Source organism: Colletotrichum godetiae, assembly GCF_030913485.1.
Source record: "Colletotrichum godetiae strain CBS 193.32 chromosome Unknown BDP55scaffold_51, whole genome shotgun sequence".
Classification (NCBI taxonomy): domain Eukaryota; kingdom Fungi; phylum Ascomycota; class Sordariomycetes; order Glomerellales; family Glomerellaceae; genus Colletotrichum; species Colletotrichum godetiae.
Window position 1 is genome coordinate 166,319 of NW_026851299.1, and position 25,132 is coordinate 191,450.

At 54.8% G+C, this 25,132-nt stretch overlaps 11 protein-coding genes and 2 non-coding genes across 13 annotated transcripts; 5 read left to right on the forward strand and 8 right to left on the reverse strand.

Annotated features, from left to right (window-relative positions):
- The first annotated feature begins 2,583 nt into the window (after positions 1-2,583).
- On the forward strand, positions 2,584-4,471 carry BDP55DRAFT_677260 (serine/threonine protein kinase). The gene is made up of 2 exons (XM_060575876.1): positions 2,584-3,095; positions 3,152-4,471. Exons 1-2 carry the CDS (start codon positions 2,971-2,973, stop codon positions 3,972-3,974), a joined length of 948 nt encoding a protein of 315 aa, XP_060425021.1. The 5' UTR covers positions 2,584-2,970; the 3' UTR covers positions 3,975-4,471.
- A 552-nt stretch (positions 4,472-5,023) lies between these two features.
- Positions 5,024-6,586, reverse strand: BDP55DRAFT_561448 (splicing factor 3a; the record flags this gene model as incomplete). The annotated part of the gene is made up of 1 exon (XM_060570081.1): positions 5,024-6,586. One exon carries the CDS (start codon positions 6,584-6,586, stop codon positions 5,024-5,026), a length of 1,563 nt encoding a protein of 520 aa, XP_060425022.1.
- A 357-nt stretch (positions 6,587-6,943) lies between these two features.
- BDP55DRAFT_677264 (DEAD/DEAH box helicase) lies at positions 6,944-8,789 on the forward strand. Its single transcript, XM_060575877.1, has 3 exons — positions 6,944-7,222; positions 7,297-8,337; positions 8,393-8,789. Exons 1-3 carry the CDS (start codon positions 7,117-7,119, stop codon positions 8,449-8,451), a joined length of 1,206 nt encoding a protein of 401 aa, XP_060425023.1. The 5' UTR covers positions 6,944-7,116; the 3' UTR covers positions 8,452-8,789.
- Positions 8,790-8,994: 205 nt separating this feature from the next.
- BDP55DRAFT_697152 (uncharacterized protein) lies at positions 8,995-10,591 on the reverse strand (the record flags this gene model as incomplete). The annotated part of the gene is made up of 3 exons (XM_060577653.1): positions 8,995-9,706; positions 9,758-10,202; positions 10,258-10,591. 3 exons carry the CDS (start codon positions 10,589-10,591, stop codon positions 8,995-8,997), a joined length of 1,491 nt encoding a protein of 496 aa, XP_060425024.1.
- A 3,109-nt stretch (positions 10,592-13,700) lies between these two features.
- On the reverse strand, positions 13,701-14,349 carry BDP55DRAFT_321308 (uncharacterized protein). The gene has a single exon (XM_060566771.1). The coding sequence runs from the start codon at positions 14,165-14,167 to the stop codon at positions 13,781-13,783; it is 387 nt and encodes a 128-aa protein (XP_060425025.1). The 5' UTR covers positions 14,168-14,349; the 3' UTR covers positions 13,701-13,780.
- A 183-nt stretch (positions 14,350-14,532) lies between these two features.
- BDP55DRAFT_561364 (TfdA family taurine catabolism dioxygenase TauD) lies at positions 14,533-15,851 on the reverse strand (the record flags this gene model as incomplete). The annotated part of the gene is made up of 3 exons (XM_060570076.1): positions 14,533-15,098; positions 15,159-15,494; positions 15,551-15,851. The coding sequence occupies 3 exons, from the start codon at positions 15,849-15,851 to the stop codon at positions 14,533-14,535; spliced, it is 1,203 nt and encodes a 400-aa protein (XP_060425026.1).
- Positions 15,852-15,947: 96 nt separating this feature from the next.
- On the reverse strand, positions 15,948-16,855 carry BDP55DRAFT_321306 (uncharacterized protein). Its single transcript, XM_060566770.1, has 2 exons — positions 16,605-16,855; positions 15,948-16,478 (listed from the first exon to the last, which is right to left on the reverse strand). Exons 1-2 carry the CDS (start codon positions 16,657-16,659, stop codon positions 16,045-16,047), a joined length of 489 nt encoding a protein of 162 aa, XP_060425027.1. The 5' UTR covers positions 16,660-16,855; the 3' UTR covers positions 15,948-16,044.
- Positions 16,856-16,928: 73 nt separating this feature from the next.
- BDP55DRAFT_677273 (uncharacterized protein) lies at positions 16,929-17,902 on the forward strand. The gene is made up of 2 exons (XM_060575878.1): positions 16,929-17,489; positions 17,560-17,902. The coding sequence occupies exons 1-2, from the start codon at positions 17,053-17,055 to the stop codon at positions 17,651-17,653; spliced, it is 531 nt and encodes a 176-aa protein (XP_060425028.1). The 5' UTR covers positions 16,929-17,052; the 3' UTR covers positions 17,654-17,902.
- BDP55DRAFT_t290 lies at positions 17,827-17,914 on the reverse strand. The gene has a single exon. It is a non-coding gene; the product is annotated as a tRNA-Tyr (tRNA).
- A 434-nt stretch (positions 17,915-18,348) lies between these two features.
- Positions 18,349-18,433, forward strand: BDP55DRAFT_t288. The gene has a single exon. It is a non-coding gene; the product is annotated as a tRNA-Ala (tRNA).
- Positions 18,434-18,499: 66 nt separating this feature from the next.
- Positions 18,500-19,644, reverse strand: BDP55DRAFT_677275 (Alpha/Beta hydrolase protein). The gene has a single exon (XM_060575879.1). The coding sequence runs from the start codon at positions 19,598-19,600 to the stop codon at positions 18,590-18,592; it is 1,011 nt and encodes a 336-aa protein (XP_060425029.1). The 5' UTR covers positions 19,601-19,644; the 3' UTR covers positions 18,500-18,589.
- Positions 19,645-20,300: 656 nt separating this feature from the next.
- On the forward strand, positions 20,301-22,351 carry BDP55DRAFT_321344 (serine carboxypeptidase S28-domain-containing protein). Its single transcript, XM_060566772.1, has 2 exons — positions 20,301-21,713; positions 21,765-22,351. The coding sequence occupies exons 1-2, from the start codon at positions 20,500-20,502 to the stop codon at positions 22,276-22,278; spliced, it is 1,728 nt and encodes a 575-aa protein (XP_060425030.1). The 5' UTR covers positions 20,301-20,499; the 3' UTR covers positions 22,279-22,351.
- BDP55DRAFT_590900 (uncharacterized protein) lies at positions 22,257-24,630 on the reverse strand. The gene is made up of 5 exons (XM_060570924.1): positions 24,417-24,630; positions 24,086-24,351; positions 23,907-24,036; positions 22,685-23,844; positions 22,257-22,629 (listed from the first exon to the last, which is right to left on the reverse strand). Exons 1-5 carry the CDS (start codon positions 24,613-24,615, stop codon positions 22,597-22,599), a joined length of 1,788 nt encoding a protein of 595 aa, XP_060425031.1. The 5' UTR covers positions 24,616-24,630; the 3' UTR covers positions 22,257-22,596.
- Between the last annotated feature and the right edge of the window lie 502 nt (positions 24,631-25,132).

Here is a 25,132-nt window from a genome sequence, read left to right on the forward strand (position 1 = left end):
CTTCCATTGGCACACAATGCCCGTGGCACGCGTGGATTGACGCTGGTCCCTTAGCTCTCGCTGATCCGATGAGGTCTGCCACGTTCGCCTGTTTCCGACTCGTGAGCGAGCAGCAGTAACACATAGTTACACAGTACGCTGGCACGGCTGGCTCACCAATGGAATCCTCTCACCCCACGTTTTCGACTGTGCCCTCGACAATCTTGACCGAATTTCCGAGACACGACAAAGCCCCCCCTTCAACCTTGTGCTGCTGCGCGAGCAGGTACCATGTGTGAGGTGGAATGTATGCGCGAGTGTAGACTGCATAGGTACACCACCTGCAGCCAAGCAATGGAACATCCAAGCCAGAAGGCTGGCTCACTGCTGCGAAGCTATGAGAGCCGAACAAACAGCCACCAACACACTTCTCAGCTTGTTTCCCTGGCAAAAGGCCATCGACTGTATAGCCAGAAAGCCAATAGCTTCCTCAACTGACTGGCTCAACGCTTGCGGCTTTACGGCTTGGGGCCTGCCGACCACGGCGTTGAAGGCGTTGTGGATGGCTTGGGTAGTGGAATACGGGCTGCGGCGGCTTGCTACCCACACCTCATCTCTAACTTTGGAAGTTAATCAGTCACCCACCACCCACTGACATCTCAGATCACCCACCTATTCTCACCGTAAGGCAGTCAGCCTGCAGTCGGTTTGCAGCAGCATCGCACACCACTATGGCAGTTGATTGCCGAACCCGATTGATTCAGAGACGGCGCGGCAGCAAAGGAAACACCAAAGGAAGCACACCACCTCTCGAACCGGGCAATTATCTGCAGTTGCGTGACAACAGCGACCAGGTGCGCTCAAAGCTCCGTATGCGCCGAAGACGTCTGGTCATGCCGGAATACTACCAGGCCACCTGGGCAGGTAACGGATGCAGACACAAGTATCCGGTCCTTCGGTGACAGCGGCATGCCAGCCAACCAATCTACCACCTGGACACACTGATGGTCACTGAGGGTGTCCTCGTGGATTGCAAAGAAAGCCAGTAGGGCCAGTTAGCACTCGCGATCTAGAGGGGTGTGGGCGCGTACCTGGGCCGGAGGAGGGGACCCCTATAATGGGATTCTGGGAGCATCTCCAAATACGGCCCATCCTTGCCGATCCCAAGGCAAAGGGTTCCAAGGTCAATCATGGAGCACCTGGATCTCGCTGGAGAAGGACTGTCTGTCACTGTCGCTGTTCGAGACGCCAAGATTCCCTGTCCTGGATCTGCTGCCAGCAGACGCACGCAGATGACCTTCCCTCCTGGGTTACCCTCTCTGTTGGTCTATGTCGATGGGTTCTTTTCTGTCTCGAAGCTGTCGACGCGCCGCGAGGGACGACGTGAGCACCAGGAGTGATCTAGACCGCAATCTACAGTCCACGGCCGCTGCACGTTCTATGGCGATAGACCGACAGACCGATAGGCCACCCTCCATCAGCATTCAGCATACAGTCCGGCCCCGCCCCTCCTCCATCATGAACGTTAACCCTAGGAGAAGGACGACCCGTGGGGGTGGATGAAGCAGGGCGGTATGCGGATAAGGTGAGTGTGCCGTCGCACTAAGAAAAATCTTTTTTTTCCCCTTCCATAATGGTGGGTGGAGGTGCCGTGATTATTCTGGACCCGGGTGACTGTAACCCCCCGGCTCACTGGAAGTTGAAACTAGGAAGAATTGGAGCGAACTCATTTGCCTCACCGCCGTCGCGCTCGACCCGTGGCACGCATAGCTAGCTTTGTTACTGAATAGTGAGTGAAGAAGTATGGTGAGGGTGGTGAGATGGCGGCAGCTGCTAAAGTCCTATTTCCAGCCCTCGATGCCCAGCCGGCACCTTCACCTGTCCGTCTGTCTGTGTGCGACTTGACCTGAGCGAGAGAAGTCAGGGCTCTATCCATAGATAGGTAGTAGAGAGACGTATCTTTTCTATTTCGTGCGTGTCTCCCCCTCGTCTCGTCTTGTCAAACACCATCTGAGAAACGATCTAATAAAGTACGGCTATTACTCAAAATACTGTGTTCGAAATACGGAGTAGTGTACACGAATATCAGTACGTACCTCGCCACCCCTGCCGGTCGCTGCCAAGTCCGGCTCGCGCGTCCCGCTGCAATCAGAAGTCTGGACTCTTTCGTCCTTCCTTCCCTTCCAGTCACTGGGACGGTGTGGACGGTCTGAGAGAATGAGAGAGAGAGACGCGCTGGAGGGACTTGAGTGATCAGTGTGCCACACACCGAGAAAGACGAAAGGGAAAGAGAAAAACAGTGTGTGACACTGGACAGTGACAGACTACAGTCACCAGTGTGGGAGTCGGAGATAAAAAGTGCCTGCCAGATATCCGTACTCCGTAGCTACCTTACGCTAATAAGCTTGCCTCTTGGGGTGTGTGGGAAGATCCGGACCCCTCCACACCCCTGTCTGCATATCACACCCCCACCACTTCCATCACACACCACCCCCTTCTCCCACGCCATGCCACTCCCTGCCCTGCGGTCTGCGGCCTGCCCTTGAGGTGGTTGTCTTAGCTTTTTTCCACAGGTACCGCCTGAAAGTACCCGACCGCCCGTTAAAGAAGCGTTGCTCCTCCGACTCAACTTGCTTCCATTCTATCACTCTCACTCCGACAACCAACTCAACCTACGTATCTGCGTCTTCCCCTCTTCGACATCGATTCGAGACCATCGATTGCGCCCATCTTAGACACTTTCAACCGGCTTTTGTCTAGACAAGATTCCACCCTGATGACTGGAATCTCGTGCTAGACGCTTTCTCCACAAACTTCGATCGGGCATATATCACCTAATGACCATTATCGACCAGTTTCTTCTTCGACAGCCTCTGCAAGCTGTCACATAAAGAAGTGAACTTCGACGACGCGAAACCGCCGAAGACTATCTTACCGCAGCCTTTTCTTGGATAGAGATCCATTCTCTCAACCAACACACACATCAACAACATGATCCCCCGAGGTCTCACTTCCGCCTTTGGGACTCCGTCCCTCGAGATCGGCCAGATCCTGCTCGGCAATGCTAGCCGATACACCATTCAGAAGAAGATCCGTGAGGGCGTTTGGATCGCAACGTAAGCACATCACAAGCACAGTTTCCAAAGGGGCAAAGCACTAATATCATTTCCAGCAACCCTATGGGTAACAAGTCCATCGTCAAGGGCGTTCAGGGTATCTCCGGAGCCCAGAACGAGCACAACGTCCTTCGCAAATTTCAGGGCAACCCTTTCCTCCGCCCCGTCATCGACGAGATCCAGCAAGATGCCCCGATGATTGTGCTCCAGCATATGGACGATCACCTCTTGAACGCAACAATCAAGAAGCCTTTGACCAACCGCGAGATTCGCTTCGTTGCTCGCGCTGTTCTCCGTGGCCTCTCCACCCTCCACAAGGATGGCTACGTCCACACCGATATCAAGCCCGACAACATCCTCGTCAACTATGCTTCGGCCTCTGAGGCTGACCCCGACCTTCGCTTTTCCGATGTTCAGATCGGTGACCTCGGGGCTTCCTATTCGGTTGACTCTGACGTCGCTACCAAAGGTTTCCTCATCGGTGCTCCCATCTGGACCAGTCCTGAGGTGCTCATGGAGGTTCCCTGGGGAACTGCCAGCGATATCTGGGCCTTTGGCTCCATGATGATCGCCCTTCTCCACGGCGGCGACTACAACCCCTTCCGCCCTACCAACGCTCGCTACCACGACCGCAGCTACATCTTTGAGGTCCTTCGCCAGCAGTCTCGACGCTTTGGTGCCATCCCCGAGACCTACCTTGAGCGGGCGCGCCCCGGCAAGGCCATGGCCGCCAAGGCACTGACTGTCGGCCGCAAGGTTGAGCCTCTCGACTTCCGCACAGCCTCTCACTTCATCAACCGCATCATGCGCATGGACGCCGCTGAGCGCCCTACCGCTGACCAGCTTCTTGAGGAGATGTCTGGTCTTTTCGAGGACTAGATTAAAGACCATCGAGATTCGTTCACGATTTTGGAGATGAATGAAAGATATCCAGCCATGGATGAACAGCAATTTTGTTTTTTGTGTTCCGGCAAACGGACACCAGCAATATACACACCAGGGGACGAACTACAGGACAGAACTTAATGTGGATGAAAAGCGACGGCGGCAGCCAATGAGCTCCATTTCCTTTGTGTTTTTGGGCCACCAGGATACTACCTACAGGCGGGTTTTTGTCATTTTCAGCAGCGACATTTGGAATAGCCCAAACGGAATTACTTGGGGATTTGGGTCAAACGGTCAACAGGGAAAGATCGCAAAGGGAAGACAAAAAAGTACACAGGGGCAACTAGGGGAAAGTGAATGTTTTTGAGCGAGAAAAAGAACCACCCAGGCGGTACTGTACAAAGAGATAGATCCCTTAGAATGGGGAACACCACATAGACAACTACCCATATATTGTAGCCTCCAAAAGATGGCTCATGTTGAAACAGTCGTACAAATCTTCCGTCTTCATCGTCTCCTAAGTGACTAATTCTGTTTCAGGCCTGCTCGTGTTTTGGCTAGTCCTTAGATCCGAGATGGGGAACTGAGGAGGACAAATCATCTGCTATGTGTGTAGCATCTATAGTCTCTGGCTTGAGATCTCGATTATACCTGAAGAGGCACATTATGCATGTTCCAAGTCGATGAACAAACTCATCCATTTGCTAGCAAGTTTCCGGCCTCGCCGATGTTGGACAAGGAACCAACGTTTCTGCCTTTTCTGCCTCTAGGATTTTGCCAAACAAAGGATCACGTCGCCTTCAAATACCGATGCTCAGAGGCCCTCAAAGATATCATTCTATGATCGTAATCGCCGTAATTTTGGCTACCCCTGACATTTAATGCACCCGCAGAGTAAGTGCTGTTGATATCTACATTTTTACAATCTCCATAGCGAGTCTACGATCGTCGTGTCTCCCCGTCGCCTTTGGAATACTTGTACACCACGCCCCCCATCTTCCCCCTTTTCCCTGATTACTCTGAGAAAGGTAGTATCACTCCATTTACAAAAGACCCTGCTTCTGCAAATCGTAGTACACCTTTTCAGGCATAACATTCCCCTCCGCATCCTCCATCTGCACCACGCTCCCCTCATCGACCTTGGTCTTCTTCGCTTCCCGCTGGATCTTGTCCCACAGATTCACCGCCTCCTCGATGCTCGTAATATCGCGGAACAGACTGGTATTCGTAATACCGAGACACCGCAACCCGTGAACGTGCCTCGCCTCGTTGAAATGCTTATCGAACGCCCGCCGACCCATGTAGACAAAGTTACCGCAAATCTCGCAGGGGAACTCGACGCCCAGACCGTGCAGACGGTACAGCCAGAAGGGGATCGGCTTACCGTCCCACGCGAGGGGCAGCTTGAGCGGGTTGTAAATCTTCTCCTCGCCGTCCTCGCCGTCTTCGTCGTCGTCTTCGCCGTCTGCGCCGCCGCCGTTGTGGTGTGCCATGCCGCTGCCGGGCGCCGAGTACGACAGGTTCATTATGTTTTCCAGCTCCTGCTGGCGCTCGCGCTCCGTCATGCCTTGTCTGCGCTCGACGTTTACGCGCGTGTCGCCGCGTTCCGTGCTCATTGCTGCCGCGAGGCGTTTGACGCGGTACTCACGCTCTGCGACGGCTCGTTCCTTCAGCCTCGTTGCTGATACCTTGTTTGTGCTGCCGCCGCTAGTTTCTTCCTCGCCTTCTTCCTCGCGGCGTGCTTTCCTCGCCTCGGCGGCCTTGATGTGCTTGCGTCCCGTCATATGTGCTTTGTAGACGTTTTCGTTCTTGAACTCTTTTTCGCAGTCGTCGCACCATATGGCGTCTGCTGAGCTGGTCTCCTTTGCAGTACCGTTCGCACCACCACTGCCACTGCTCGTCTCCTTCTGCCAACCCGACACCTCGTCCTTCTCCCACGCCGCCTCAAAGTCGCCGTCGAACTCTAGGAACACCTTGTCAAGGTTCTCGAGCGGCCGCGTGCGGCGCATAAAGGACTCGAGGTACGACGCCAGCTCGCCGACGTACTTGAAGTACTGATCCGTCAGCTTCTCGCCGCGCTTCAGGCCACCGTAGCCTGGTGCGAAGTTGTCAAAGACCTCGAGATACTGCAAATACGACAGGCGCTTGACGTTGGGGAGGTTGAGGTAGGCCTCGTGGGAGGTGTGCAGGTCAAAGAAGCGGCCGAAGCCTTCCTCGCCCGTGAACAGACGGTCGACAATGTAAGGCATGACTTCCCCGTCGTCGAGCTTCTTGACGCGGTACCGCACCTCCGAGTTCTCGGCCTGTTCGTTTGGGTATTTGGCATGGTGCTCGCGCGCCGTCTTGAGCTGGCTGTAGAACTCCTCAAAGGGGTCGCCTGTGCCGATGGTCTGGATCTCGCGGCCGCGCTGGCCGTCGGCGTCGCGGTAGATATCGAGGAGCTTGACGGACTGGGACTGGATCTGGTCGAGGAGCTGGCCGATTTCGTGGTCGCGGTTCAGGCGGTCGCGGATGTGTTTTGGTTCTTCGCTGATGCGGTCTGCGATGCCTTGCTCGAGGCGCTCGAGGTCCTCGTGTAGGTAGCGCTGCTCTTCGATTACGCCCATTGTGTCGTCGTTCGTCGCCGTCGGGCGCGCTTGGTTATGTAGAGAGCGGGCTGGGATAGGCTGCCGGTTTCGGGGGACTGGCAGAGGCTGAAGGGGGCGAGGCTTTGGAAGGAAAAATCAAAGTCGCAGCCTTTCTCGACAGGACGTTCGTTTGCTGGCGAGTGGTCCACCGAATAAGGTCGCGTTAGCTTTGGGTTTTTTGCCATTGCAAGCTGCTCAGAGCACTGTGGAAACCAGAGTCACCCTGTGTCAAAACAACCAAATTTCCACCATGCCGGCATCGAAGATCTTCCGTCCCGGACGGCTCTAGAACCTCCACTGGAAAGACACTGGACGGAAGACAGACTTTCAGCGCTACGGCTACTGACATGCAGTTGCGCCGTCGAAGCTTCAGCGCGCCCCTCTAAAATTTCCATTACTTCCATTGCTTGCACCGTCCGCCTGCAAACCATCCTCCAACACACGCACCATCGCGACAAATCGTCTAAGCGGCACCATCACTCGCCAAACCACCCAACAAGACCATCATCATGGCGGAAGGAAGCGGAATCGACCGTAAGGCGGAGGAGAGGATGGAGTTTTCGACCTCCAAGGAAGTGACGGTCCACCCGACCTTTGAGTCCATGTCTCTGAAGGGTAAGGCTGTCCAGCACTAATCACTACTACACTTAATGCCATTGATACGGCGCATACTGACATCCCACATCTAGAGAACCTCCTCCGTGGCATCTACGCCTATGGCTACGAATCGCCCTCGGCCGTGCAGTCCCGCGCTATTGTCCAGGTCTGCAAGGGTCGCGACACCATCGCCCAGGCCCAGTCCGGTACGGGTAAGACGGCGACCTTCTCGATCAGCATGCTCCAGGTTATCGACACGGCGGTGCGCGAGACCCAGGCCCTCGTCCTCTCCCCGACCCGCGAACTCGCGACCCAGATTCAGTCCGTCGTCATGGCTCTCGGCGACTACATGAACGTCCAGTGCCACGCCTGTATCGGCGGCACTAACGTGGGCGAGGATATCCGCAAGCTCGACTACGGCCAGCACATCGTCTCCGGCACCCCTGGCCGTGTCGCCGATATGATCCGTCGCCGTCACCTGCGTACGCGCCACATCAAGATGCTCGTTCTCGACGAGGCCGACGAGCTCCTCAACCGCGGTTTCCGCGAGCAGATCTACGACGTCTACCGATACCTGCCCCCCGCGACACAGGTCGTCGTCGTCAGCGCTACCCTCCCGTACGATGTCCTCGACATGACGACCAAGTTTATGACCGACCCCGTTCGTATCCTCGTCAAGCGTGACGAGTTGACCCTCGAAGGATTGAAGCAGTACTTTATTGCCGTCGAGAAGGAGGACTGGAAGTTTGATACCCTGTGCGATCTCTACGACACCCTGACCATTACACAGGCCGTCATTTTCTGCAACACCCGTAGAAAGGTCGATTGGTTGACGGACAAGATGCGCGAGGCCAACTTCACCGTCAGCAGTATGCACGGTGACATGCCGCAAAAGGAACGCGACAGCATTATGCAGGACTTCCGCCAGGGCAACAGCCGTGTGCTCATCTCGACCGATGTGTGGGCGCGTGGTATCGACGTGCAGCAGGTCAGTTTGGTCATCAACTACGACCTCCCGAGCAACCGTGAGAACTACATCCACCGTATCGGTCGTAGTGGTCGCTTCGGACGTAAGGGTGTTGCCATCAACTTCGTTACTAGCGAAGACGTGCGCATTCTGCGGGATATCGAGTGTGAGTGTTTGCTCTTGGCCTGTTGACTTACTGCGATACTGATTGAGATTCTTAGTGTACTACTCTACCCAGATTGATGAGATGCCTATGAACGTGGCCGATCTCATCTCTTAAGCAAGTGGTCGATAAGAAACCAGATATGCTTGAATCCTGTGTCAGCGGATGGCATAGGTGATTAAACAAGGCAGGCGAGAAAGTCGTCATGCCAATGAGACAGTGGAGGAAGGGGGCTTGATTTAGAAGCAGGTAAGCAAGATACAGTTCGTCTTTGTGAGACTAATGCACGATTTGCTAACTCATCCCTCAAAGTGGAAAATCTAGATTGTCAGGAGAGGATCGCGGGCGAATGCAGGCGCCACAAAATAAGGAAGTGGACTGATGGCTTTGGGAAAATGTCATTATTCGTAGTACTATGAACAGCTGCGCCCTGCGCTGAATGGGTATACAACACATGATACCCTCCCACGCATGTTTTTTGCCGTTCCAACGCCGTTTGAAGTATGTGATGCTGGTGCTGTCAAAAAGCTCAGTGGCTCTCTGTTGTTGCTTGGTCGGTTATGCGACTTGCGAATGTTAATGATTCGCTGCTAAAATGCCTCCCCCAAGGTCTTCGCCTGTCGATATGAACGCCTTGCCATTTCCTGTTATACATGTAATTCATTCAATCCGATTCTCAGGCATGGGAGCCGAGCTGAAGCGCATGGACCGCACGCTCTGAGCGTACCGCAGCATTGACCCGCGCGTCTTTGCGCCCTGCAGCGGCTGAAGCCTCGACTTCCTCACGAGCGTGGACGGCCACCGCAACGGCGCACCGGCATCGACTTCTGCCAGCCGGAACTCGTCACGGCTGCCTCGACTACCGCCCCACAGGCTGCTCCTTGCCGGTGCGGCTGGCTTCATCGCCGTCAACACGTCGACGTGCTCGTCGTGCTCCGCCTCTTCGTAAGGTGAGAACTTGAGATCGTCCAAGCTGGCAAAGGTATCCCTCTGCACGCGCGGGCGGTTCGATTTTGTGCCGATGGTCAGGGGACGCTGGTAGTGCATTTCCGGGTCGCCGTGGGAGAAGTTCTTTTCCCACTCGTCGCGGCGGGCGGCGTCTGCTGCGGCGGCGGCGTAGGAGCTGTAGGAGCTGTACATGATGCCGCCGCCGGCTGTGTTGTTGCCGGTTGCGGAGGCCATGAAGCGGGGGAAGAGACGGCATAGTAAGGGTTTGAGGGTGGTGAGGCAGGCTGTTACGATGGCGGCATGGACTTCAACGCAGGTTAGGTTGGCGATGCGGACGGCGGACCAGGTTACGTCCATTACTTGGAGGGGGGTCTCGTCTGTGTGGAAGAGGCGGACGAGGCGGACTATGGAGATTGCGCAGACGCTGGAGGTGTTATTAGTCTTTTGAATGCTTCGAAGACAGAGGAGGACTTACAGGAAGGCGAGGCAGAAGATGATGTACAGACCCGTCTTCTGCCGGCGGGGGAGGCGCATGGTGTGGATGACGGGCAGAGGCAGAAGGAAGATGAGAAAGTCGGTGGCGAGGTGGAGGCATGCGTTACCCCAGAAGACGGAGATGGGGTGGCAGTAGACGGGCGGATTGAGGGGATCATAGTCCCAGGCGGAGCGGAGGGGCACGCATGTGGTGAGGATGCTGGCGATGATCCAGGCGTGGGAGAGGACGACGACGCCGAGGAGGATCTTGCCGAGGAGACGGATGGAGTCGTAGGTGAGGATGCGGATGTAGAGGAGGAGGATGGAGATCTTTGTCAGGGTGAGGCTAACGGAGTAGAAGAGGTTTGTGAAGATGCCTGCTTCGATGTAGGCGGCGAAGGAGGGGTAGGAGTAGTAGAGGTGTTGGCCGAGGCCAAAGTTGAGTTCTGGGGTTGTTAGTTGACTTTGAGTTCTAGTTCCGTGATGATGGTTTTGACTCACGAGTTATCATGCCTCCGCTGGTGGCGATGGCAAAGATCAGGGAGGCGAGGATGGTCCAGTCTTCCCATTTGACGGAGCGGAGGATCCTGGCGCGGGTGTAGAAGCGCATGGCGACGAAGGCGGTGGCCACGACGGCCGAGAGGACGGCCACGGGCACGACGGAGGCACCATTCCACTCGTTCGGGTCGGGTCTCGGGAGGACAAGCCAGGGCGGGATCGTAGTGTTTGCTGCTGCGGTTGTTGTTGCCGCTGCAGCTGGGGCGGAGGCAGAGGCACCAAGGTGAACGGAGCGGAGGGCCAAGAAAGGAGCGGTGCCAGAGGCCCGGGGCGGCATGGTTGTGTTTGAGGGTTCGTTTGCCGTAGAGGCTGGATTCGATGTGAGATGTACTTGCTTATGAGTACATGGTCGATCGAGTTGGCGAAAGATGGTTCTGAGGCGGTATTTGATGAGTCGTTCTTACGACTTGAGAAAGAGTGAGAGACGTCGGTGTTTCGAGATGAGTTTTTGTTTGGATTATTGCTGTGATATCGATTCGTACGCCACCGGTGGCTCGCACTTGGAGATAGCCCGTCGACCAATGCGAGATCTAGCTCGTCATTGCTGATGTCGATATCAAAATGAAAAGCTCCGAGATCCAAAAGACGACAAAGGAAGCGATCGAGATGTCTCAAGGGGGGAGACGAAATGGCGGGTCACTCGACCTTATACCGGCAGGGCCATCCGGCCACCAACGCCAACCGACCCCTGTTGATCTCGACCAGGTCCATGAAGGGGACGAGGCAGACTGCCAGACTGAGAGCGAAGGGGGCCGGCGAGAGAGTGTGTGGGAAAGACAAGAAGTGGCCGCGATGTGGCCGCGCACCGGGCCAGGACCCAGGGGTTGATGAACCAGGGGTGACAAGTGGATTAGAATCTGTGACGGGCGACAGACGCAGGAACCCATGTCCTTTCTTCTCTCTCCCTCTCTCACTGTGAGAGCTCTCCCCCCGTTGGTGGCCGCATTCTGGTCTCTGCGGCCTTGGAAGCTGCCGGCAGCCCCAGATTTTCGGGAGAGTGTCCCGCTGAGACGGGGGTGGGCAAAGGCCACTCAGGCCAGAGCATTGGTTGGAGTTTGGATAGCCGGCCCTTGAACCAATATGGCCGCGGCTGAAGTGGTTGCAGGCGGTGGAGAGAAGCAACCGGGGTACGGAAATATTTTGTGTGATGACTGGTCACTGGCCACTCTGGCAGGGGGTTTGTGATGATGGGTGCCGGTTTGGTTACATGTTTGTGGTCGTGGTGTCATGTCCGGGCCGTGATGAGGGCAGTCGATCTTTCAGTCTGGACTGGTCTGCCTTGATGCGTGCGATTGGTGCGTTGAGTGAAGTGGTGACTGATGAGGAGGCCTGGAGTATGTTCTCACCCTTTCAATATTGGAGGACTGATTATGAGCGTCGCCGAGTCGTTAGGCGGCTATATGTGCCGAGGTAATCGTACGGACACCACTGTTTCGCTCATTGTATTCCCACTCGTGGACAAGCTCGAGGAACGCCGATGAATCATGGAGGACTAGCTAGATCGGACAGATGAGATATTCACACCGACGGGACATGGAGTTTGGATGCGTCAGACGGGCGGCAACGACAACAACTTTGTCGTCGTCTATCGCGAGGGCCATCCTAGGAGAGACAGATACGATAGTTTCCCAGGCATTCGGGTCGAAGCCAAAGCCAGATCAGCAGAGTTACGGTAGTCGAGCAAACTGCAGAAGACAAAGAGCAGGCATGAGACTACTCGGCCGGCCAGGAGCGACCTCTGAGACTCTCCGTCTCGGACCATTTTTGGTGCGGGCAGGCCTAGGGGTGACAACGGCCTTGCGTGGTGAGAGCGTTTCAGCTCCGGCTTGCGATCCACAGGGTCCGACATAGGGGCAGATCGAAGAGGAGGGTATATAGAGTCGTCGGTTCAGTTGACTTTCTCTGCTTGCCTTGTTGGACTCTACTCGTACGCTCGGGTCGTCTGGCAGGCCTGAAATACATTAGACTTTTGAGCGAGTGAGTGACGAATGCATGAGTGAGAATGACCTGAAGAGTGAGTGAGTTCAAGGTGGAAGTGAGGGAGGACCTTGCCAGCCAGAGGCCCAGAGGTGAGACATTGCTGAATTTACCAAAAGAAAAGACAAGCGGCAGGCGAGACACTGTGCGTCCAGGGGTCTCCCCCCCTCTTCTTTGGGCTGTCTCGGGACGTATCTGACTGCGATGCCCCTGAAGCTAAGCGACTGACGCGGACGAGGCTCCGGGCGGGGTGGGCTCATTGTGCTGGGCTGTCTGCAGTCTGCAGGTCAGTTCGGGAGGAATGCAGCGACCCGTCGTCTCCCAAAAATAACACTGACTTGGGCCTCACCTCAGGTTCCTACGCAATGCTTCATAGGAAGCGTGTGATTTGGTAAGCACTGTACGTATCGCAGTACGAATACCATCACTGGAAGTATCCGTAGCAGATGCTTCATTACAACTTACTCGAGGTTGCCAATCTTGAAAACCTGATTTCTTCCCACTTTGCCTTGTTCAATTTTCATCTATTCACCCTTTCCTCTTCCGGTCCTCATTTCCACTTCTCAATAAGCTCCCGAGTAAAGTAGGTCACGGCACAAGCGACATGAAGATTGCCCACTGAAACTTTCCGCCTCGTATTCTGCCTCATCCTCATAGGCTATAGCTTACTGCGATAGTCTACTAGTCTACGAACATCGACGGAGTACTAGCCGCACGATTTACAGTTGCCGCTACGCTTGGCTGATTCCTGCCATTGCGACATCAGCACAGCCAACGCCGTCTCATCGATGCGTCTCTGTGAGCTTAATTTTCCATCATGTAGACCAATGTACAGCGTTGGCATCCGGACATGGTGCCATCCAAGGCGTCTAGAACATTTCCCCCAAAACTCTCGCGGCTTTCTGCTCGGGAGAACTCGCTCATCGTTGGTTCCCGGTTGGACACTTTGACAATGTCAGACTACCAACCTAGTGGAAAGTCACGACTCACAACCCTCACCCATGTCGGCTCTGCCGACTAAGACTGGCCCACGGAGGGACCACCAGGGGATCGGTGCTCGTCTGTCCCAAACCGACTCTCCCACGCCAGCCGCAGGAGATTGATGAACCGCTTACGTGCTGCTGGCTGCTGTCACAGGGATACTGCCGCTCCCGGCAACCGTGGCTGTGGAGGGGAAGACAACCCTATTCAGCCACTCACTGTTCTATCCTCGAAATCTTATGGATGGAGTGGCCAAGCATCGAACCGTCCTTTGCTGGCCCACGTCTTCCTACGACACAGCGACAATTGCAATAACAGATCTACTTTGAGAAGCGCTGGCTTCGACTAAACAGGAACATTGACCCCTTCTGATGCAACAATGGTGTAAAAACGAGAAAGACCCGGGCAGAACCAAACCTCACGTCAAGGCGCCAATACCACCTCGTATAGTACCCCTCAAAGCTTCGATATGGCCGCCGGGTCAATGCCAAAAACGACATCTTCCATCTCACGATAAAGAAGATTGTCTATAGAGTAGAGATGACTCGGACGGTTTACCAAAGATCCTCAGAGGTCCTTTGAAACGCGCGCGTCTGGCGTCAAGCCCACGTCGCAAAAGGCCTAGATCGCCGTCTGAACCACCCGACTCGAGCTCTGTGTATGATCTACGCGTTACCGAACGGCAAAATGATTCAATGCACCGCCAGCCGGCCGAGTCGAGCTCGGAGGGCAGAATACGGGGACGGCTGCGACAGTCAGCAGTATCTATGCATCGGGACCTTACCCGACTGACTAGTCGACAGGAAACAGGTCCTTCTATGCAGAGAAGAAGATGGAGAAGCAGGAAGATCATCCGGCCGACATTCTCAGGGTCTGAGTGTGCCGCCCGTGCCATGTCTGACCAGCAGATGCGACGGTCTTGAGATTGGCTCTGAACTCTAAAGAGAACCGATGGGAGGGTCCAGTATCAGAAGTCTCGTACTGGCGACCTCGTCTGATCTTGACCCTCAACCCCTAAGTGGGGATAAAGTCTACTTGATACAGGCACAGCTGAAAGATCGTCGGGAGTCACTCCCGAATCACGATAGGGCAGACTGAAACCGCTTCTTCCTCTTCTCTGGGGGAAAATCATTGTTTTGACTGCTACGGTAAACTGCTCCCCGAATAGGAAAGTGAGCCCATCGTGCTCTTATTCCTCATACCAAAGCTCAAGAGCACGACCATCCAGAGAAACAAGTCGTTTGGTTCCGGAAACAACCTTCATGAGCTGTAATCCGCCTTCAAAGCAGCAATGGCTTCGGCCCGCAGGGCCTCCCGTCTGCTTTGACTCTGAGGGTCAAAGTATGGCCTCTCCCCGAGACTCACGGCACGAGACCCTTGTCTCTCCCCGAGGCCTTCCACGATGTAATCCGGCGTCGCGGCGTGGTAGGCCGAGCGGTTGTCCCAGATGGCGACGTCGTTGGGGTTCTGCCAGCGGTGTCGCACCTGCAGGTCGTGGTTCTCGATGATGAGCTGCACGAACCAGTCGAGGAAGTGCTTCGACTCCTCGTCCGAGAGGCCGTTGATCTTCTGTACGTGGAGACCCACGGCGAAGACGCTCTTCCAGCCCGTTACCGGGTTCGTGCGGATCACCGGGTGGATGGCCTCCAAGAGCTCGCCGACGTTTTCGGGCGCGCCGCGTGCTTCGGAGTAGAGCTTGAAGCCGTTCTTTTCGGCTGCTGCGTTGAAGCCTGGTTGTGCGTACGTGGCTGTCATGCCATCGAAGAACTTTTGGAGCGGCTTCGATATCCGGTCGTACACTTCGTAGCCCGAGGCCCACAGCGTGTCTAACGTTTCGTCAGTACAAGTGTACGCAATACTGTCGACCATTACCCGAAATTGTTTACCTCCTCCCGTCTTTGGTAGCTGCGTAAGACGTAGAAGCGCATAGTCGCTCGGCACGGGCTCAAACGTGATGTCGGAATGCCATTGCGACCTCTGCGTCTGCTTCTTGGTATAGTTCAGGAAGCGATGTATGCCCAGCCTCTTGGCCTGCGCCGACGAGATGACGCTGATCTCATCGTCCTTTGTATCGCCGCGCCCCGAGTTGTTGACGGGGTGGATGTGGAGCTTCGAAGTCGAGGGCTTCCCTGAAAGCTCGCCAAGGCGCTGGACGAGTTCCTTTTGGAGATCGTTGTCAATGTTATCCTGCTTGCGGAAGAATACGACACCGCGCTGCGAGACTGTGGCAGATTTGTTTCAGCACGGGTTAAGTTTCTTAGTGGAGAGCGTTGCTCACTGGTGATTGCTAGGTCTCGAAGGAGTTCGTCAGAGTTGGGCGCGCGCAGCAGCTCCTTGAGATCGAGGGTCGGGTACTCGCGGCCGATGACGGGCGTCACTTCAAAGTGCTCGAATTGGTCAAGGACACCCGTAGCCTTGAGGGGTTCCCTGTGGTCTGTCCTTACTTCCGGGAGCTCCTCATCCAGGGGCGGAAAGTCGTCTGCGTATACTGCTTCCTTTGATACTTCTTTCGAAGGCAAGCCCTTTGCCTTGAGGTCCTCGGCCTTTGCGGCAGCTGTCTCTGTTGCGGATGGTGCCATTTCTGAAGTTCTTCCAACGTTGATTTCAACAGCAAAAAGGAGGAAGTTTGTTTACTACATCTACAACACTTTCGATCGCGGGGTCGAAGAGGGGTCTTGGGCATGTCTTATACGCCCTTCCGACATCAACCACCACACCACCAGCGCGCGGGCCGTGGAAAAGGCGAAAGTTTGCGCGACATCACACCATACGTTATGCAATTCGGGTTCTCCAATCGAATTGTCGATGGGTTATGCGGGGGTTCAGCACCAATCGCCATCTCGAGAGCAAAGACGGGACGACCACCGGTAGAAACGGGCAAATCGCGGGTCGCCGGAGCTCGGCGGCACATGTCGAGGCCGAATCGGAGCCGTGCTTCTCCATCCCCCTCGTCCGGTCAAGCACCACACTCCACGCTGTTGGGGTAAAGAGTGTCTTGGCTTTCGGTGTCGATGGGCGGGGTAGACCAATGAGAGTTGAGCGGCGTTGGCATTTGGAATGAGATGGTTTGTGGAGATGGGATGAGTTGGAGGTTGCATTGCCTGTGGCTAAACAGATGGCAACCGTTGTGGTATTCATCGCGAGGCTTTGGTTCGAGCTGGCTTTAGATAAATCTTGTACGAAATATCGTGTGTACCATGCGGGACCTGATTGATTCTTCGTTTAGAATATGTAAGCTGTGGCAGAGTGAGTTGAGCTCTCTAAGCTCGACTAATACTTAGATGATGATGAGCACAACGTCCGGATCGACGGAGGGGGTGCTGTTGTCTTACATCGGCTCCGGACCCAGACGCGGGCCCCGACAACTGGCAAGCCGGAGATTTCCATCACATCTCAAGAGGTGGACGGGCCGGGATGCGAAAGCACCGCCGCCAACTGTTCACTTACCGGCGAGAGCAAGCTTATCGTATGACATTTTATGACAAAAGCTGGTGACAAGTTAACTGGTGATGGGAGGCTTACGATGACGGAGACGGGAGAGACTAATCGTCGATCCACGACTGCCCGCCGACGTCATCGACCTGTCACCGATGTCATTGGAGCTTGAGAGCTCACTCCCAAAGAATATTTTGCGACTCAGGATTTCACTGTAAAGACTTACTCTCAAAGCATTCATAGTTATCCAAACACGTATCCAATAGTTGTAACATTAATCATTATACCTTACACCCAAGGAAATCCATAACCCCAAGAACCAACTCACGTCGCATCACAGCAAAAATGTCATCCTCAGCACCACCCCAACCCCCAACATCAGAAGCCTACAAAACAGCCTCGAACCCAACAACCCGCACCCCAGCCGAGAACGCCGCGGCTCACGATGATACCACAGACCGCGAAACCGCCGCGCGCGACGCAGCGCTAGGCCGCACGCCCTTCCCGCAATCTCAATCACGCCCCGTCGACGACGCGACGCCGAGTTCGCTGGGCGCAGGCGTACACTCCTCCGGCCCTGTGGACGAGACAGAGCGGCAGAATACCGCGTACGTGTCTGAGGGCAGCAGAGGCAACGAGCTGGAGAACCCCAACGTCGAGGCTGAGCAAATGGCTACGTTGGCGGAGGGGAAGGTTGCTGATGCGGTTGAGAGGAAGAGTGGTACGCAAAAGGTGCCGGGGCAGGAGGTTGTCAATGTGGAGTTTGGGAGTGGAATTGAGGAGTGAGTATTCCCCTACTTGGAGTGCTGGACGGTTGATGCAAGTGAGTGAGGTTACTAATGTCCTTAATAGAAAGAAGAAGGAGCAGCAGGAGGCAAGAGATGCGATCAAGAAGGCGAGAAGCGAGGGAGTGGATGTTGATGGTGGGATTGGTGAGAGGTCGTGAAGGACGGAGTGACTTCGAGATGTGTAAGGGAAAAAGGGAAACTACCAATGCTGCGATATCCATCAAGGAGCTGCCATGAATATCAAAAAAGAAACCCAATGAATGAAAGTACTTTACGCAAACCCACGAAATGCATCACTCAACATATAGTCAATGAAAAAAAAAAGAGTTGTTCTCCCCTTCCAGAATCGAACTAGAGACCTTTCGATGACAAGGTAACCATTACAGTCGAACGTGATGAACCAACTACACCAAGGGGAGGATCGGAGCTAAAGCCCCGCTCGGTGTTGAAGGCCGTTGCATGTGTGGTACTAAGTAGCCTGTTTCTTTTTGCCGGCCTGCCCACTAATAGGAAGCTCCCCGAATTTCCTGAGCATGAGATGAATGATATGCGGATAGCTGTGCATTCATCAACTTGACATTCATCTCCATCGTTAAGCATAAGTTACTTATCCACCCACCTACCTTACCGTCAACCCTTCTCTTCTACCCTCCTCTCGTGCGAACGAAATAAGTAAGTTTAGAAATTCTTGTTGTGGATTTGAGTGAGCTTGGTTTTCGCTCACTCTCTCTTACTAATATCCTGGCTCATTATCTCCGCCCGCATGCATGCAGCTGTGGCCGGCGGGGTTCTCAAACTCGCTTGCGAGCATCGTGAGCATCCCACAGCGGCATCAAATGTCGCACTCACTACAGGGCGTTTAGCTCAGTGGTAGAGCGCCCGCTTTGCATTCACCTAGTGTCTGCGGGAGGCCCAGGGTTCAATCCCCTGATCGTCCAGTAACGTCATCATCACGGCTCGTGATAATCAATCTTTTGCTTTTTTTTTATTTTTTTATGGTTGTCGTTTGCTTTCGATCAATTGCATTGAGAGTTGTTTGTCAACTGTGCCTTTGCGGTGTCGGCTGGGGTTATCCCTGCTCTCTCAGTTGCGACTCACGAGCAACTGTCAAATGTCTCTTGCAACCATCCTAACACATCCTCTCCAAACACAACCGGCTGCTCAAGCAAAGCCCAATGTCCGCCCTCCCTCGTAATACTCTTGATATCCGGCAGCACGCCAGCCGCGATGCTCTGCTGGAGCATTCCAGGCCTGCACACATAATCCTGCTCCCCGCCCCAGTACAGCACCGGCACCCGAACCGTCTTCACATCCTCGCTCAGCATACTCTCCGACCTGGCCGAGATCCCAGAGCTGGTCACAGTGTAAACGCATCTCGGTGCAGCAAACCCACCATCTCTGCCGTAACGCTTCATAAAGTCGGCCCTGTGCTCCGGTGTAGCGAACGGTAGCGCCGGCTGCGTGCGACCTTGGGTGATGAACTCGCGCATCTTGCCGGGTGTGCACCAGTTCTCAAGCCAGGTGTGCGGGTCGCCGAATGCGACGCTATATACGGACTCGAGGTTTGTGTTCATGATGTCTACCGAGTCTTCGGCGAGGAAAAAGTGCCAGTACTCAAATATGCCGACGCCGAAGGCCTTTCTCGTCATTTCATTGACCGTTTCGAGATCAAAGTGGCCGGTGGGCGGCATGTAAGGGATGCTCAAAGTGACGAGGCCGCAGATGCGATCGGGGTGAAAGTTGTATAACCGCTGGGCGATGAGGCAGCCCCAGTCGTGGCCGAGTGAGACGACTTTGGTTAAGCCCTCTGTATCGAGGATCCTGACAGCGTCCGTTGTGAGACGGTGCCATGCGTAGTCTTCTGGGTCCGTGGGCTTTGACGTATCGCCGAAGCCGAGGTTATCTAGGGCCACGACGCCGTAACCATTCGGGATGAGGTAGTTGTTGACGAGGCCGGCCCAGAGACGCGCCGTGTCAGGCCAGCCGTGAAAGAGAAGGAGAGTCGGCAAGGAGTTGCGAGCGGGTGACGTGTAGTAGGTGTAGATGAAGCCGCGAGAGACAGCAAGGGTCTTTTTGGTCAATATTGAAAGGTCTAGAGCTGCCATTTTCAGGAATGAGGATGGGGTCTCTCGAGGAGCGTAGCATGAACCAAATGAGCATGTCATATAAAAAGAATGCCATTAGAGCCTTGCTGGCTCAAAGAGAATTCCATCCCGCCTATCAACGGACCAGAACTGTAAGCTTGCCAAAAGTACCTTCTAGGTGGGCTCCTGGCTCAAGCCAAGGACATACATCTCACGCCGAGGTCGTCGCATTTCCATTGAATATGGATCTCGATTGGTATTCGCCCAATCTCCGAAGACCTGCTGGAGGAGCTTCGTGAGACAGCTGCGTACTATCATCGGATTGCTGGGTTAATTGAAGCACTCGTGGGCTGACAGCTTACGGGCCAAGCGTAATACGCCGGGTCTGCGGCGAGTGACTCAACCGGCAGACTCAAGCAGAGGTCCATACAAATTTCTTGGAATGATGCGGGAAACAATATCAATGAACTGAAAACCATCCATAGTGCCTTTTATCCTCGAAATCCTTTTACTCGAGAGCATCTGATCATCTAGCTATTTGCCGCAGCTAGTCTAGAATAAGGCCTGCAGTGGTGACGCCCGCTTTTCGCTTCTACTGCCCGTACTCCAATCAACCGAGGGTGCGTAAGTTTGCCTAATTGAAAAGGGTTAAAACACGGCCTCGAATGGATCAATTCGGTGCGGTCTCTCTGATGCTAAAAGATGAGTGAGTGTGAGAGTGAGATGAGATGAGATGAGCTTCAGTGAGAGCAACAGCCGATAAGGTAAGCCCGAAGAATTATGGGCCCGGGCGCGATGCTCACATACAAATGACCCCGCACCAACTACGCCGGGTTCCACAACTTTAGTCACAACAACACTCGGCGCCGCCTCCAACTGCGGGACGGACATCGTTGGTTTCCCCATCACACGACGGCGACATGACGAATTGGAAGTCCGGAGCTTGCTTTGTCCTGGCTGCGGCCCGGGCCGTTGCTGCCGGACTTGGTCCGCATCACCTCGCGAGCCACGAGGCTTGGAACGCGCTGCAATCGGCTGCCCGGGCCGAGTCTGAGTCTCAGGCGGGAATTGCCTCGGCCTCTTTTGCGGAGCAGTACCCCGAGTACAACCTCTCCGTCCCTATTGACCACTTTCACAACGACTCTCGCTATGAACCGCACTCGGATGAGTATTTTGACCTCCGCTACTGGTTCGACGCGAAGCACTACCGCAAGGGAGGCCCTGTAATCATCCTCGCGGCCGGAGAGACGGACGCCAAGGAGCGTTTGCCTTTCCTCGACCACGGCATCCTTAGCATCCTTGCCAAGGCCACCGGTGGCGTTGGAGTCGTTCTCGAACATCGCTACTATGGCAAGAGTTTCCCTGTGCCCGATCTCAGCACCGAGAACCTCCGCTTCTTGAGCACCGACCAGGCCCTCGCCGATACGGCCTACTTTGCGAAGCACATCAGCTTCCCTGGTCACGAGGACTTGAACCTTACCGCACCTGGAACTGCGTACCTTGCTTACGGAGGTTCGTACGCCGGAGCGTTCGCCGCCTTCCTCAGAAAGCTCTACCCGGAGGTCTTCTGGGGTGGAATCTCCTCTTCGGGTGTCACGGCAGCGATCATCGACTACTGGGAGTACTACGAAGGTGCCAGGCTCTTTTCGCCAGGTGACTGTGCCGAGACGACCCAGAAGCTCACCGAGGTGGTCGACAAGATCTTGCTGGGCAAGTCTGACTCTGACAAGAGCCAGCTTAAAGATCTTTTTGGCCTGGGCCCTCTTCAAGATGATGATTTCTCTAGCACCTTGTCTTACGGCATCTCGGGACTGCAGTCGACCAACTGGGACCCTGCCCAGGACACCACCGCTTTTGGAACGTACTGCGCCACTGTCAGCTCAGACAGTGTTCTCTTTGGCAGCACTCGCCATCTGAAGTCGTCGGTGGACGAACTGCTCTCCGCTAGTGGCTCAGATGCAAAGTTGGCGAATCGCATGCTCAACTATGTCGGCTATGTGAAGGACTACGTCAAGAAGGGTTGCAGGAGCGGAGACTTGGTCAAGTGCTTCTCAAGCCGCAATAGTGAAGAGCACAAAAACACCTCTCTTCGCCAAGGTCCGGGCCGCAGCTGGATCTACCAGGTCTGCACAGAGTGAGTGTTTTCAAGCCAGCGAGTTTGATCATTTGCTAATAACTCTCATAGATGGGGTTACTTCCAGACCGGATCGGGTGTGCCCGATGACCAGCTTCCCCTCATTTCCCGGCTCATCGACGTCGACTATAGCTCTATCTACTGCCGCGAAGCTTTCAACATCAATGATCCCCCCAATGTAGACGCCATCAACAAGCACGGCGGCTTCAACTTCAGCTACCCGCGCGTCGCGATCGTCGACGGCGAAGCTGACCCTTGGAGAGCTGCCACGCCCCACAAAATCGGCCTGAACCGCAAGTCGACAACCAGCGAGCCCTTCCTTCTTATCGATCTGGGTGTTCATCACTGGGATGAGAACGGGTTGAAGCCGGAGAATGTCACGCCGGACTTCCCTCCTGCTTCCATCAAAAACGTCCAGGCTCAGGAGGTCGCGTTTGTCAAGGCTTGGATGAAGGAGTGGGAGGAGGCGCAGAGCCAGGACAGCGCCAAAGGAGGCATGTCTGTCATCAATCATGTGTCATTCGATAAGCTGACGAGTGCGAAAGGGGTATCCGAGGAGCTTTAGTAGAAGACACCGGCTGAAGTATTGAGATGGCGATGGCCGTCGAAACATCATTCAATTCATCCCCCCCTTGCCTTTGGTTTGAACAGTTATTTATTAGAACAGCTTCACATTGAATGAAACTAGAAGTATTGTCAAAGATCAACTACTCAATGAAAGACTGTATGTCATACGCTCCTCCGACAGCCGGCTCAAATACCGAGTTAGCTGTGTGGTATGTAAAAGTAATGAATGTGCTAAAATGTCCGCAGCCTAAGTCCCGAATCCACTCATGTCTCTCCACCAAGCCCTTCGAAAGTTCCATAGAAAGCCAACACCCAACTACTGTGTCTGCGCTTTGATCATATAGGCGGCCTTTAATTCTTATTAGCAATATTTCCACGGATTTGGAGAAACATCCGGAACTTACCTTCTCGGCAACAGCGTAAACAGTCATGGACGTGGTCGCACCAACAGTCGTAGGCATCATCGAAGCATCAACAATCCTCAACTTCTTCACACCATACACCAACAAGTCCTCATCTAGCACGCCGCCCCACTCGCGTGGCATCTTCGCAGTGGTACCAACAGGATGATACACGGACGGGATAATCTGCCCCTTGGCCCAGCTCACGAGCTGCGCATCGGACGAGACGCCCGCGCCAGGCGATGTCTCGCGCGCCTGGTACTGAGCGAGGTCGCCGGTGGTCATGTACCGCCGCATGAACTTGATGATTTCCGCCATAACGTCCAAGTCGATGGTGTTGGAAGCAGCGCGGTAGTCAACGATCATCTCGCTCTCGGGCTGCGCCGTGTTGAGGAGGATGGTGCCGCGCGACATGCAGTGCAGGTTCTGCACGGAGCCGCCGGGGCCGTACATCATCATCTCGGAGAAGACGACGTTCTTGGAGCGCATGAGCCTGCCCCAGACCTTTTGCTGCTGCTTATAGCCTTCAATTTGCTCGGCAGTGTAGATCGAGGGCAGGTGGGATTTGGGGTCTTGGACTTCAAAGGCCTTGGCGAGGGTCTCGAACCTGTCGGGGCTGACGACAGGCAGGCCGATCATGGAGGCAAGGGAGGGCGGACCGCCGCCACCCCAGCCACCTCCGCCTGTGTTGGGGGGCTGGATGCCCCATTGGTAGGAGATGCTTGGGATGTAGCTGTGGTCCTGGAAGTTGGATCCAACGCCCGGCAAATCGACCTTGACCGTGATTCGTGCCTGCTCTAGGTGTGCGCGGGGCCCGATGCCGCTGAGCATGAGGACCTGCGGTGTGTGTATGGAGCCAGCGGCGAGGATGACCTCGCGACGGGCTTTGATCTGCACAGGGGCAGCTCCCGTGTTGTTGCGAGAGACGAATTGCACTCCCGTGGCGGTGTCGCCGTCAAAGAGAATCCGGTTGACCTTGGCGCCAACAATCATTTCGTAGTTTGCGCGGTTGAGGCCGTCCCAGTGGCCGGTGCGAGCATAGGAGCGCTGGAATTGCACGGGATCTTGGGACAATGGGTACCAGTAGAGACCGGCCTCGCCGGCACCGCTGTCTACGGGGATGGTCATGCCGGGCATCTTTGCCATGGCGTTATAGAGGATCTCTTAGGGATATGTTCAGTGGTTTGTGAGTGACAGGAAGGGGTCCATGTGGACTGGGACCTACTCAGGACGGACTGAAGAGGGCCCTTGCCAAAGGCAGCATAGATCTTGGAGGTTGTGCCCCAGTACTTGTTGTCGAAGGTGATGTTATACTCCCGAGCTTGAGCTGCGTCTGGAGGCGCGAGGGTGATGCCCTATGATCCGTCAATCTCGTAGTCTCCATACGCTCGCCTGATAGCTCACCTTCTTGAAGTATGGCAGGAGGTTATCCCAGTCCCAGGTAGACCCGGGTCCACCAAGTTCTTTCCAGGCATTGTACTCATCTCTAGTTCCCCTGAGGAAGACCTGTCCATTGACAGAAGAACTGCCGCCGACAACGCATCCAATACCCACGTCGAAGCTTCGGCCGTTGAGATTGGGGCACGGCTTGGATGTGATATTGTACATGCGGCGTGGGTTCATGCCGGTCTGACTATCGTAGTAGCCATACTCGATCACAAGGACGGTATCTTGTCTGTATTAGTCTGAATCTTTACACTGGAAGCAGAAAACATGTTGTGACTCGGAAACTAACATTTGCCGTCTTCTGTGAGTCTGTCACCAACTGTCAGGCCAGAAGTGCCACCGCCGACGATTACATAGTCGTATTCGGTGGCGAGCTGCTCTGCTCGGGTGAGTATCTGGACATGTTCGGGGTGCTGGGTTGGCCACGCTGATGTAAGGTGCGCGACAACGCCCAGCCAGTACAGCGTAAAGCTTTTGAAGGAAGGCATCTTAAGACCTCTGAGGAAAAGAACGAATTTCCAAGAGGAGATGGATGCAGGACATGAAGACAGAAGGCAGAGAACTGGCAAGGTTAGTGCGTTTTATAAGCTCGATTATCGAGTTGCGCTGCGGAAACTTCATCGTTGAGAGAGTAATCCACGCGGTGCAACTGGTGTCCCGGATACAGTCCTGCTGGAGTTGCCAAGCTATCAGGCTTGCGTAGTATGACTTTGGTGGCATTGCCTTCCTTCACTCTATCAGTGGCCCACGCTAACCAGAAGTATGCTGGCTATTCCGTTGGCTTCATCTGAACGCTTCATTAAGCTTATAATAGGCTTAAGTGAGGCAAGTGAGCAGCAGGCGGGGAGCCAATCGGCAGTGCGTACCAGAGTCGTATGAGCCGCAACCCTCTAATATACAAAGTGCGGGGGCACGCACTGGATTGGGATTTGACGGGTGCCGCTCAGCCTCGATTGGGTGTATAAACTTGTTACGTTGCAGCCAAGAGCCGGATTCTGTTGACGA